The following is a 13,801-nucleotide window of genomic DNA, read 5'->3' as shown; positions in this document are numbered from 1 at the left end:
GATACTGACACATTTTGAGGAGATTAAAGAGAAAGGTAAGTGATAACAGTAGAAGTTAGTGGGCCCACCCAAAATTTGGCAGGCGTTTTTATTGGTTGATGATGGCCACACGTTTGATCTTGATCATCATCAGCATCATCATCATCATCATTTTGATGCAATTATGTTCTCCTTCCTGTAATTCTTTTGCTGATTTCATCACTCTGATATATGTGTGTGTGTGTGTGTGTATATTTTTTTTTTCCCTACTGTTTCATCCTTACCCTTATCATGATTTCACAGCAAACGGCATGAAACTTCATCATCACAAAGTTGGAAATGGGTCAGTTAAAAGTTTTACAATCCCCCTTTAGTCTACAGTGTGTGGGCCATCGTCTCTTTGTTGTACCAAAATTAGTGATACTTCTGATGCATTATGTATATAGCACATTATTAACTTTCTCACTGGCCCTTTTTTGTTAATATGGTTTAGTGGGCCAAGGTGACCAACTTGCCACTGTAAATTCATGATTGTGGATTCCTGACTTCTTACTTGGATTCCCTTTTCTCATTTACTCTCAATCCTCTCAAAAGGCAAAACCAACACAAAAGGAAGGAAAAATAACCAGGACTTTGTGGATAAGCGTTTTGCAGGAAGACAACCAAAAAAAAAAAAAAAAAGAGGCTAGGCCAGTGTAGGGGTTTATGGGCGAGGCCGATATGTTATGATCATGATCCACAAATGGGCTAAGGGCCTCTATCTGATGATCCAAAAATGAGCTAACCCCTTTAGGTTGGGAAGTTGAACTTTCAAAGATGTAGAGCTTCTAATTGGGTCTTTTCAATCTTCAACATAACAAATAGTGAGAAAACCAGAAAAGGTCTCCTAAGTGAAACCGGTAAATCAAATGCACAATAATAAAATGAAGATGGATATTTTTCATTGTTGTTAATTCAGCTTTTATAGGCTATAAAATCAACATCCCACGGCCCACAAACTTAGAAAAAAAGCTTCCACGTAAAATAAACGCAAGACTAATAATACGAACTTCCCAACCAATACACTTGACCTGGACAGTTTTAAGTGAAATAGCGTCCCAAGTTTCCACCATCTCTTAGTCGTCTTCTCCTCGCCATTTTTGACTGAAAAAGAAATTGCAGGAGAACTCGGTGCTTAAGCGTCGGAGATGGGAAAAGTTGTTTGTACTGAACTAAGTGAAGGAAATTTGAGTCTCATGGGACTTCTAATGGCTGTTGTTATAGCTATTACTCTTTTGATAATCTGCAAACCACCTCAAAGGCGCAGGGTCTTCATCGTGTATCGCATGACTTGACAGTTTTGTTCTGATTGAATGGATTGGATTGTTCCAAACCTGCCCAAGAACTCTCTGTGTGCCTGAATAGAATATATTGTTGTTTGCTTTCAGCTTTATGTTCGATCAAATTGTGTAACCATGATGAGATGAGCTTAGTTATTCTCATGTATTTCATTAGTTATTCATGGTTTCGCAACAGAGTACGGAAAATCATTTCTATTTACTACCAAAGATTCATCTTTTTCCATAGCTGCAAAACTTGATCGTGAGAATTTAAGTATGAGAATAATAAACTTGATCATGAGAATTTAAGTATGAGAATAATTTATTCTGTTTGTTAAATAAAAAATTATTCTAACAGAACTTGATTATTAGCCCCCTCATCTCCTGATTGGCTAGAGGGGATGGTGTCGCAGGTATGGCATAAAGATAATCAGGATTATTTTAAGAGTTTAACATGCTTCTTTTAACACAAAATATTAATTAATGTAAATTCTAACTAATGCAGAAGCATGAAACATACAAGGAAAAATTTGGCTCATCAAAGCATCAAAATTGCATTAAGGTTTTACATATGTAATATTGAAAATTTCAGTGAATTGGGTAATTTAACACGAGTACTTCAAGCAATAAACATCTCCAAAAGATCACAACTGGAACTAACAAGACCCATTGTGATAGCCAAGATGCGGCAACCAGACACTTTTAGGAGGTTTAAGTTCAATTTAGTGAGTTTTTCCATCTCCGTTCCTTGTTGCATCCTGTAAACTCTCCAAGATATGTTCAATTCTGTATTTCATAACAGGCTGACCTGACCTTGTCTTCTTGAGCATATTCTCCCTTGTAGCCTTCCTCCGTGCTTGGGCTTTTTCCCTCTCTTCTTTCTTTGCCTGAATAATTGCCTCTCTCTCCCTCCTTTTCTTGACTTCCTCTTCATGCTTCTTCTCATACAATTGTCTCAAAGTAAGTGAATTCTTCTTTCTCTTCTTCTTCTTCTCCATATCCATTTCACGACCATCTTCCGTTTTCTTATCATCCTGCAACCGCCAAGAATAAATATGCAACTTATGATCTCTGCGGATTAATATCCATTTAGGAGTAGGTCTTGAAAAGGAATTGTAGTATCAATTTCTAAGCAACATCACTCAGTGTATGCTAAATTCTAAATCAAGACAGACATAGAAGAAACTATATGATGCTTGGAGACTGAGCCTCTCAACTAAAGCTTGATTCAAATTCTTTCTAAAAACAGACAGAAAACCAGTGACAAAAACTAACATTTATAGAAAGCTCAGCATTTGAGATATAATTCAAGTTAACCTGTTTTCCAAAGATAAACCAACAAAAGCTAACAATAAAAAAAAAGAAAAATTGAGTATTGTAGCAAACCTCGTAGGGTCTAATAGCTGTGGAAACCTCATTTTGCTGACTTTGTTGCTTTATTGACTTCTTATACTTTTTCACATACTTGGCATTCTTATAAAACTCTCTTTGCTTCTCTGAGAAAAAAGAGAGAACCCTGTCATTTAAAATGGTAGAATATAGCAAACATAATTAAGAAAAACTTAAAAAAGTTCCCTCCAATTCAGTTACACAATAGAATTTCCTATCTAATTATCTATTACTGGTATGATCATTTCTGGACCAGATTACAAATACAGCTACAGAATTTTCGTATCTGACAATTTTTGGGTACTAATATGACAGGAATTGTCCAATACACATATAATATTCAAGAAAAAGAAAAGAACTCTACATGTTTCGTTATATAATTCTGAGAGAAAAACTAACCCCAGCTAGAATTCGACAAAACAATTTAGCATTGGAGGACTAAGCTTTCAATGAATTGTAAATTCCTAATATATAAATGTATATATTTTCAACAATTGACTAAGACTTCTTACAAGCTCAACAAAGTTTCAAATTCCACAAATCCATATAAATTAACCCCAATTACAGTGAAGTAATTATAATCAGCAAAAAAGGAACAACGATTTTATTAAAAAACTGAAAACAGAGAATAAAGGATGAGGCTTTTATACTTATCGTTGATGGGTTGTAGCAGCCGCTTTTGGCATTAGCAAAAGCTTCAAGTGAGAGGCCTCTCATCTTCTTCTTTTCCTTGGGCTTCCAATTCCTATTCTTCATGTTTATCGATTTCGAGCCCTCGTTACTTCTTCCTTTGTTTCCTTCGCCTTCTGTGGTCTGCTTCTTCATGTTTGACAGGAATTTGAAAACCAGTTAGAAATTGATTCAGTATTATTTAGATTGGGACAAAGAGAAAAAAGAGCACGAAATTGGAAACCCTAATTTGCAGAGCAGTGTCCAATTACTCGGCGGGGCTAAATCAGGGAAAACTGGTCGTCTACGGCCGATATTAGGATCCCATCATTAAATTGTGCACGTGTCTTGATATTATTAGCTGTTTACTTTTTTTTTTTTTTGGGGTAAAATCTAACCTTAACTTTTGCCTTCTTTTTTCTCACTCGGATTATTTTTTAAATTAATAATTCTGATTCATACTTTAATTTAAAATGAAATTAGATATATTTTTTCTTACTTTTCAGTTCCTTTTATTTTGTTATAAGACGAAAAATCCTTAATAACCGATGGGTATAGTTCTATAGAAACCATACATGTAGAATATAAATTTATTATGAATCATATTATCCAATATAATTTGAAAGGGTTGGATTGGTTCATCTTTTTATTTCGTTTCTTAGCAAATTAGTGAATTGTTTCACCTTTTAAATTGAATACTAAAGCTACTCTTTACTTTTCCTTCCTATTCACTGCCATGAAAAAGAGAGAAAAGATAAATAATTGAATGGCATAATATGGACTTGGTCACCAAGTCATAATTTGTTACCGGCTATCGGGAGGAGAATTTACTCCATCCCCTTAAACTATATATGCCAGCAAATGGAAAGAATTATACAAAAAATTATTTTATAAAACCGGTAATATAGAAGTTATAGATCCATAGTAACCAACAACAAAAATGTAATCCTTCTTGTATTATATATATATATATATATATAAATATAGCTCTTTGTTTGAAGTACCCTCCTGTAGGGGCTAGCTTTATAGGCTTTTTGCCTTTGGTCTTTATATTCCAATATACTTGAGAAATGTAAGATGCTCCTCATATTTTCAGTGCATTATGTATGCTCAGACTATAATAGATTCATCGCCAACAGCTTCACTATTGCTTTCTATGTTCTCTCTGCATATTTGTTCACCTCCAATACTTAACTCCTTTATAATCTTCTCTTTGTTCAGTTCATGATCACCATTTGAAAAATCAGCTTGCTTGAATTCTGGCAAGACACTCTTTTTGCCATCCTTGTAGACGATGTACAACACCATTTGAACAATTCCAAATGTGAATCCAAGAATGTTTGGTGTCTGAAAAATGGAACATTTTACAACCATGTTTAGAACTCAGATTATCTAAATTTTACAATTTATGAGCAAGAATGTCAAATTGAGTTGACTATTTTTACCGCAACGAAGAAATCTCTTATTAGAAGGCCATAAAAGAACCACATTACGGCACAGAGAGTTAAGCAGAATGACAAGGAGAACGGCATGTATTCCACGCTCTTCGTTTTGATAACTTGCCTCTGAAGAAAACAGTAAATCAGTAAAATCAATGCAAAGAAATTAATGGATTTTATGAATGCATGAAATATAATAGACCTTCAGATAGTTTTGATTTGAGTTAATAATTAATTACCATGATAGCAAGAGGGGCGGCAAAAACGCTAACAGAAAACACAGCGCAAACCCATCCGACTGCCGCAAGCCTCTCAGAATGATTTGGAATAAAGGATGTAGAAAGTAGAATCAAACCATAAGCTCCCACGTTGAACAGGCTAAGCAGCTTTATTGTATAAATCTGCAACAAATTTTTGTCAAAAAGTTATTGTAGTTTATAAGATTAAAAGAGGGAAAAGAGAAGAAGATGAAGAGAGACAAAGTAAATACCCTGGTGTTTCTCGATGCATAAATCACGTACATTGTAAGGTAAATTGTTTCAATTGCACACCCAATGGAATTAATGGTGATGAGCATAAATGCATTTCTTTTAAGGAAAGCATAGTAGAGCATGAGCATAGCACTGAACAATGCTACTGAATAAGGAATAGCTTGAAACCCTTCTGTTGATTTTTTCTTGAAAATCCTATAAAATGTTGGTCTATGTAATACCAAATGGAAAACAAAACTAATATCAGTTAACATCAATATTTAAAAAGTCCCATTATGTATATAATGTAGATATAGAAAGAAAGAGATTACATTGGTGCTAGGTAGACAAGGAAGGACACAATGTTGCCTGTGTTAAAAAAATTGATAGAAGAAAGAAAAGGGTCAGATAGAGGAAACCAAAGAACTAAAAGTAAATATTAAGAAATTATAAGTTTGGTTGATGATATACCAAGAATGCCAAACACAAAAGCCAATTGATGAGGAGCCAAATGTGCCATTCTTGCTATGAAGCTCTGTTGAGATCAAAAGCTATTATACTATGAGTGGAGCTGATCAAGACAGAGAGCTTGGAATGGTTCATGGTAAGGGGGGTGTGAATATATAGTATATACCACTAGGAAAAGGTTCAAATATGATGGTGGCACTGGCATGGATGTGGTTTGCTTTAGAATGCTTTTGGCTTGGAGCTAGTTCGACAAACAAACAAATGAGGTTTTGGGGAAAACCTCTTTCTGTATCATATGGCGTTTTGAAGGGAGCTTCAGATGAAAGCTCTTGGAGTACAAAGCCTATTAGGTGACGTGAAGCAAATGATTGATGAATTAAAAGCCAAATATGACTAGTAGTGGTGGCCAAGACTCTCTGTTTACGTTTGCCAAAGATGAGGAGGTTTTTGGCTTTTCTATTTTCTTGTGGCGTTTTAGACAAAGGGGGTTGGAATTGGCATGTGACTATGTGAGACGTGGTAGCCCACTAAACGTTACGTTCAAACGGTTTTTGCACTCCTTTTAATACCGCGTTTGTTTTGCTGATCACTAAATTTCTTATTTATTCTTAGTATGGAAAACAAACTATGAGGCAGGAGACCAAAGGGTTGATTCATCACACATGCAAAAAAACATTGAATATTATATGATACATCTCCAACACATTATGTGTGATAGATTTACCGAGTTTCCAATCCTAAACACAATATATATATTTTTTTCCCAAGAAAACTACATAAATACATAAAACTACTCTGCTTTTCACTTTCTCTTTGCTTGATAAACAATCTGAAACTCTACTTGGAATTTATGAACTATAAACACGCATATGATAAGATTTGTTATTCCTCATCATTAAGCACTAATTGATCACCTTTTACATTAATTAATGTGTTAGCACTGGTTCTGTACTGTAACGTTGAAAAAATCAGCTTAGTTTCTTGAAATGGCATTTCTGATTCCAGTAACTAAAAGAGTAATAATGCTACTTCAACGGCAGCACGACTAATAGGAAGAAAAGAAATTTAAGTTTCATGTACAGGGCAAAAAAAAAGTTTCATCATTAAGCATTATAAACAAGCATATGATAAAATTTGTTGTTCCTCATCATTAAGCACCGTAAACATGAATCAATGAAACTTTACAATTGTGTTCACGCGGTTCTTTACCGTAATGTTGAAAAAACCAGCTTGATTTGATTTTTCTTGAAATGGTTATGCTTATTTCAGTAACTAGAACAGTAATAATACTAATTAAATGCTAGCACAACTAAGAGGAAGAAAAGAAATTTAAGTTTCATGTACACAACAAAAGAAAGTTTCATCAACCTTACAATTTCTATGGCTGAAAAAGTTTTAGTTTGTTAATTTTTTTTGATATAATGTACTTTTCTTCATTGAACACTTTTATCGTTACTTTTTCCCAAAAAAATTGAAAGTTTCTAGAAACCTTTTTTAAGTTAGCAAACGTGTAAATTTTGTCCTACCAGGCTAGCTAGCTAGCTAGGTTCAATTGATTCTTGGGGAACGATCTCTCATACATGAAATCTTATATCATCTTAGTTTTCTTATATATCAAGTCAAAGAAAAAGTTTGCTTATTATATATATATATATATATTAATGTCTTGCTCACCAAAAATATATATTAATGTTCATAAGCATTTTCCCTTAACTATTATGGGTCTTCTTGTTTTCTTTACAATCTATCTTTTTGTTAATGCATTTTTATTTTTTATTTTTTATAATCTAGTATTCGTAATATATTAGATTTGAAACAAATTTAAATGAAAAAAAAAAATTTATATATAAATGAATGAATATTTGTATACAATTATATTAGATTTGAGTTTTTAGAATAGCTAGCAAGCTCAATTATAAGAGATGCAAATCAAAATTATATAAACATAATTTTTTTTACACAGATGCAAAATACCCCTCCTATTTTCTCTCCATTTTCTCTCGTCTTTCTATTTTCCCTTTTACTCTCCTATCCCTCTCTACTTTCTCGCTACTTTCCCACTCGCTCTGCTCCATTCTTTCTCTATTCTTTTCCTCTACTATCTTCTCTATATAATTTATATCTCTACTTTTTATCTCACAACCACTTTTCCTTCTCTATCTACATCTTCTCTCCACTATCCTTTCATTTCTCTCTACATTTTTTGCTACTTTAGCTCTACACTCTCACTGCTTTCTCCCTCTAATTTCTCTCTACACATTCATACTTTCTCCATAGTTATCTCCCTATCTCTCTATACCTTCTATATCCACTTTCTCTTTTTCTACATTTTCTCTTTCTAATTTCTTTAGTCTTTTCTTTCTAGTTGATCTTTCTTTGTAAATCATTTATTCCACATGTTATTAATGCCCAATAAAATGAAATTTCATTTATGTCCCTCTACCATAATTTAAGCCTTTAAGATATTTTTAGCACTAATTTATTTATAATTATTACAGACTACAGCCAAATTCTGTTTTAGTTTTGCAATAATAATATAATTTTGAAATATTATATATATAGTACATGAATAATATTAATAATGTTTTGAAAAAACGAATAATATTAATAATTTTTATGTATATAAAATGTTTTCAAAAGTAATTATTATGCTTTAATTGCTTTAGTTTTTTTATTTCAAAAGTTATATTATGTTTTAAACTTTTTAGTACTGTTTTATTGATAATTAGTACAAACTACGGTAAAATTCTATTTTGGTTTAGCAAATAGGAATAGAATTTTGAAGTATTAAAAAAATGTGTTTTTTAAACTTTACTGGTTTCTTATCTGTGTTTTAAATTTTGTAATAATGAATAATACTAATAATTTTTATATATTAGGTAAAATGTTTTAAACGTAATTATTATATTTTAATTTTATTGTATCTTATTATTTTAAAAAAACATATTACTTTGTTTAATGCTTTAAAAATATGTTAGGCTTTTTTTTTTTTTTTCGAATTTCTTATTTTAGGTTTACTGGTTTCTTAACAGATTTTTTTATTTTTATTTATTACATGCAATTCTTGTCTATATATAATCTTATACATGCAATGTTTTATATAATACTATATTTTATATAAAATTTCATTTCTTATTAAGAGTGCTTACTAATTTTCTCTATTTAACCTTTTACTTTTGGGTAAACACATCTCTCTTGTGTTCTAATATATATATATATATATATATATATTTGTAATCATATTTTCTATTTTGTTTTTGTATGCAGGATTTTAATAAAATAATAGTAATAATGTATCTTTTTCCATTTCGTTTTGTAATTTTTGTTTTTTTGGCATTTTTTTAGCCTCCTAGGGACATAAAAGAAATTTTCACATAAATTGGGCAGTGATAGCATGTGGATTAAACAATTTATCTGAAAGAGAAAAACTAGACAGAAATGCTTCTAGAAATCAGTGAGAGAAAAGCAAAGAGAAAACTTTGAAGAGAGAAAAATAGTAAGAGAAGGATAAGAAGCATACTGAGAAATAGAGCAGAAAACTAAAAAGAGAAATATACGAAATGCAGACAAAGAAATTAAGAGAGAAAAAAAAAAACAGGGACAAAAGTATAGAAAAAAGTGGACAAGAAATGTAGAGATACATAAAAAACAGAAAGTAAAGAAGAAAAAATAAAATAGAGAAAGAAAACAGGGAGATAAAGTAGAGAGACAAATCACAAGAGAAATCAAGAGAGAAAGCAAATAGTGAAAGAGGAGAGGAAAAGCAGATAAAGATTGAAGAAAGCATGCAGAGAAAAGAAAATTAGAGAGGGAAAGAAGGGAAGTGAGAAAGGAAAAAGAAAGACAACACAGCAGACCACACACCACTCACCGCTCACCATTCACCAGAGGGAAGAGAGCCTCGGCGATCCGGAGATGTCCCTTCTTCCCTCAAACCAGAAAATCATATATCTTTTATTAAAACAAGTGTTCCATCAGAGCCTCCTTGGTCCTTTCTTTCATCCTAACCAACACTGAATCTTACAAAATTACAAAAACAAACACAAAAAATTTCTATCCTCAGCTGCTCCAGTCTTTGCGCTTTCCCTTGGAGAGACATGGCCTGCCCTCAAGATAGCTTAAGTGGTAGTATAAAGGGAAACCTGAGACCAAGCTGTGCAAATAAGTAATTCAGCACTATAATCAGAAAAGTAAAACAAGTAATTCTACTTCAATAATCGTATAATTTTTGCTAAGCTTAAACCTCATGCACTAATGTCAGCAGACCATGATACAACTGCATATAAGGCATCTTAGGTGGGAAAAGAAACTAATATAAACAAGGCTGCTTAAATGAATTGCTTTGAAACATTTTCTGTCACCAGTCATTCCACATAATCAACTTTAAGAGCGCCAAAATTTATTATATCATTCTTTTATCACCAGCAATATTGTATTATCAAAACAATATGCAATCCAATTAGACAGTGGAAACAAAACATATTCCAAAAGATCAATCACACTCCCAAAATTTCTTTTTTTGTTAAAGCTTGCCTAATGGAGTAACATGGTAGGAAAAAAAAAAACAATGATGTCTTTGACAATAAGTGTGAGGAAAAACCAGGCCATGGCCAAAACCAGAATATCAACATACACTGGTCCAACAGGATAAGCATTAAGCTTGAAAAATAATGTCACACAGTGAAACAAGTTTGGAATATAAAGATAACCACAGAACAAAAACACACTTAAAAATATGGCATTTCTTGTCCACATCTTCCATATACGTATAAGGAATAGTAAAAAATAAATAAAGCAATTGTTTGAGAATTGGCAAAATCATAGAAAACAAGCACATACTAACATCAATTTACAAATGTCAATGACTAGAATAACACTCTCACCTTGCTTGTAGCCAAACTTCCCCAAACAGTGAACAAGCCAGGATAAACTGGTGGTTGAACACCCCCAAATTCAGCAAAAGCATAATCAACATACCCGTCTAACGCAGCCCTACGAATATTCTCCAAATTGATATTAACGTGGTGGAGATCAACCTCTTTCATTCTTGAAAAGCAACGGCAAGACGACCCCTCTTAGTCATCAAAACCTGAATCCCTCTCTCTTTCTCTCAACCCCCCAAATCATCCAAAACCCTAACCCTATCAATACCAATATCAATCTCCGCTTACTACCAGAGCGGGGCGGCTCTGGCTCACACAGTCTCATAACCAGCGATTGCCTCGCACCAGGAAGATCGAGCGGCTCTGGAGGTCGAACCTCAAGCCGGCTTCAGAGGAGCCACGAAAGCCATTCAGCGTCACCGAAGAGTTCAATAACTGGCGGTAGGAGCCCCGATTTGGCTGTGAGGCCGTCGCGGCGAATTTGGGCATAAGGCGTCCGATTGCCCTTAAAAGGAAGTTGCTTTTCTGAACCCCCTTTTGCTTCTTGTGCTTTCATGGGAGTGACTGGTTTCTAGGAAACTTGGAATTTGCTTCAGAAGAGTTTGGGAAGTGTAAAGGGCCTATTTTGGTTTGGAAAGGGGATGAGTATCGGAGATTGTTGCGAGAGCTTGATTTGAAACTAGCCGTTAGAAAGATTCTCTATTCAATTTTCAAATATCCAGAAAACAGAGAAATTCAAAAAAAAAAAAAAAAAAAATGGAGTTTGCATATGCATCAGGAAATATTTAAATAAAATGTATATAAGAATGAGAATTAATATCTTAAAAAAAGCTCATATATTATTCTAGCCCAATATTACTCTTGGTACTTATGGGCTTCGGTCCCGAGTTTGATTTAGGCCAGTCTCGTTGTGTTGAGGCCCAATAGTATTTCCACTAATACTGCGATTTGGTTATTGCAAAATTCCACCAAGTGGGCCACACTATATTGTCCACAAGGATTAAAAAAAATAATAATAATAAAAAATTTCATAACAAAAAGTTTTGCTGATAAAAGTTATACAATTTTGTCTTTTTGTTTTTTGTTTTTAGTGACAAAACATTTGAGTAATGAACAAAACAAAGAGACGAAATTTATTCCATATAAAATAAAAGCAATCTCATGCACGTGAAGTAGAGCTAGAGCAATCCTGAGGAGTAAAATACAATTTGGACTGACTAGTGTCATATATGAATCGGTTATCAACCTGCTGGAATGCTCCAATGGTGCTCACACCAGGCACCTTACTCCCCAGCATTGCCAAGCAAACAACCTGTTTCCCAGACTCATCATTGAAAACAATGAAACTCCCATCAGCCTTAACCTCAAGATCTGCATTTCGAAGATTGAACTTGAATCTTGGAAAACCAATATGCCTTCCTGCTGGCATTTCATAGCAAAGATCCAAACCTTCTTTCGCTCCGATCCTTGTCATATTCAAACGCCTGAACACCCTCATAAGTTCCACTTTCAGCACACCGTAGGTAATTCTATCAATATGTGATATTGCTGCCCCTGAATCAATAATGCACTTCCCACCGTGTGTTATTCTCGACGAGTTCTTGAGAAGGCCAAGTCCGGACATGTCAATGGTTATGGCATCCAACTGCAAGTAGTAAGATCCTTCTGGTTTGCTTCTTGACTCTGGAAACATTGGAGTTACACGCATGTTTGGTGATATGGGAATGTCAGCACCAAATCTTAGAGACATGGAAGAGGAATGGGGATCCAGAAGATGCATCAGGCAGTAAGAGAATCTGCCTTGGCTCTGAGATTTTATCTGATTGGTGAATGATCTAATTCCCCATCCAAGACCAAGTATACCAGCAATCTGATTCTCTTCCCGTTGTTCCGCTGCAAAGCGGAAGTTCTTGTTATCAATCCCACAACCAAATACCATATTGTTAATGGTCTCGGTGCTGTTGTTATTCGAACCAAAAGTGAATTTCTCGGTGGCTAGAATTCCGTGCGTGGTTGAGTTATCAACATATCTGACTCTGTATGAACAGGCATCTCCAATGCATTGTCCTCGGAAGCAAAATGGATGTCTGTCACAGGGAAGCGAACCGTAGGTACGGGAAAGACTAGATGGAAAAGGTGGTTGCTTCTGACGGAAGCAATTGTTTGGAAGACAACCTTGGCACTGGGTCCATATAATGTCACTGCCAGTGTCTACGATAAGAAAGAAGGATTTGTATGGTGGGTTTGGAGGCGTATCAAAGGTTCCAATTCCGATTTGCGTCATATACATAGTACCTTGGACAGCCATTGAAGCACGTATAGTGTCAGGAATGGCAGCAAAGTTGTGGTTTCGAGCTATTGAGTAGTGAACAAGGCGATTTATTCTCTCTCGCCTTTTGAGATTGCCTGCATATAGTGGTGATTCAGAGGAGTCCCTTTGAACGAGTTTGATGGTTAAGCCATTAATGGAGCTTGCGAGTACAAGAGAATAGTGTGAGCTTGAGAAAAAGTAGCTTGAAAGGATGAAGAAGACTAAAGGAAATTTTATTTGCCCAGTAAGCGCCATGTTCTATTTTGAGGAACAGGCTGAATTGGGAGAAACATTTATAGTTGATGAAAGGGAAAAAAACACAAAGATGCATTTAATTAAAAGCAAGAAGTAATTAATTACTTTAGCGTGTGAATAGCAACAAAATATACAGCTAGAATCATGAGAATGGATTTGGGTGTATGATCCTAATAACTCACCCCAGAACATTAAAAGAAAGGATGACACATATTTATACCATTATCAGCATACCCTTTCTCTATAATTCAACTGGTTGAGATTTTCCAATGGAGAAAAGTGGAATGGAAATACACTGAAATTTGACAATTCATTCAATAATAAGAATCTGATCCATATCAGAGTAGATATGAGGCTGCTATTTCAAATTGTTTTACAAAGTCAAGGGAGGAATTGCTCCTAAACACGTTACTTCATAGTCAAATCTCTCTCTCTTTCTCTCTATACATATTTCCAGCACCATCCCAATTATGATGTCATTTAATACCATATAAAGTTTGAAGCTGGGGAAACAGATACATCTTTGAATGCTTGGAGTCCTAAGACTCCTAACTCGGTTCTACCAAAGTACATAAGAGATCACCAAGATTTTTCTGATGTAACTATATTTTAAGGTCAA

At 34.1% G+C, this 13,801-nt stretch overlaps 3 protein-coding genes across 4 annotated transcripts; all 3 read right to left on the bottom strand.

Annotated features, from left to right (window-relative positions):
- Positions 1-1,815: 1,815 nt before the first annotated feature.
- LOC107426048 (protein PXR1) lies at positions 1,816-3,637 on the bottom strand. The gene is made up of 3 exons (XM_016036135.4): positions 3,338-3,637; positions 2,685-2,794; positions 1,816-2,332 (listed from the first exon to the last, which is right to left on the bottom strand). The coding sequence occupies exons 1-3, from the start codon at positions 3,510-3,512 to the stop codon at positions 2,021-2,023; spliced, it is 597 nt and encodes a 198-aa protein (XP_015891621.3). The 5' UTR covers positions 3,513-3,637; the 3' UTR covers positions 1,816-2,020.
- A 657-nt stretch (positions 3,638-4,294) lies between these two features.
- On the bottom strand, positions 4,295-6,325 carry LOC107426053 (bidirectional sugar transporter NEC1). Its single transcript, XM_016036142.4, has 6 exons — positions 5,737-6,325; positions 5,598-5,634; positions 5,286-5,496; positions 5,035-5,196; positions 4,802-4,921; positions 4,295-4,703 (listed from the first exon to the last, which is right to left on the bottom strand). The coding sequence occupies exons 1-6, from the start codon at positions 5,783-5,785 to the stop codon at positions 4,467-4,469; spliced, it is 816 nt and encodes a 271-aa protein (XP_015891628.3). The 5' UTR covers positions 5,786-6,325; the 3' UTR covers positions 4,295-4,466.
- Positions 6,326-9,475: 3,150 nt separating this feature from the next.
- On the bottom strand, positions 9,476-13,675 carry LOC107426054 (aspartic proteinase CDR1). 2 transcript variants are annotated; one of them, XM_048480849.2, is made up of 2 exons: positions 10,617-13,675; positions 9,476-9,886 (listed from the first exon to the last, which is right to left on the bottom strand). In XM_048480849.2, exon 1 carries the CDS (start codon positions 13,180-13,182, stop codon positions 11,776-11,778), a length of 1,407 nt encoding a protein of 468 aa, XP_048336806.2. In that variant the 5' UTR covers positions 13,183-13,675; the 3' UTR covers positions 9,476-9,886; positions 10,617-11,775. The 2 variants fall into 2 exon arrangements, with proteins under 2 accessions (XP_048336806.2, XP_048336807.2); XM_048480850.2 differs by having other exon boundaries at positions 9,476-9,875.
- Positions 13,676-13,801: the final 126 nt, after the last annotated feature.

The sequence above is a fragment of the Ziziphus jujuba genome, chromosome 9 (genome assembly GCF_031755915.1).
Source record: "Ziziphus jujuba cultivar Dongzao chromosome 9, ASM3175591v1".
NCBI classification, from domain to species: Eukaryota; Viridiplantae; Streptophyta; class Magnoliopsida; order Rosales; family Rhamnaceae; genus Ziziphus; species Ziziphus jujuba.
This window is presented reverse-complemented; position numbering and strand designations above follow the sequence as displayed.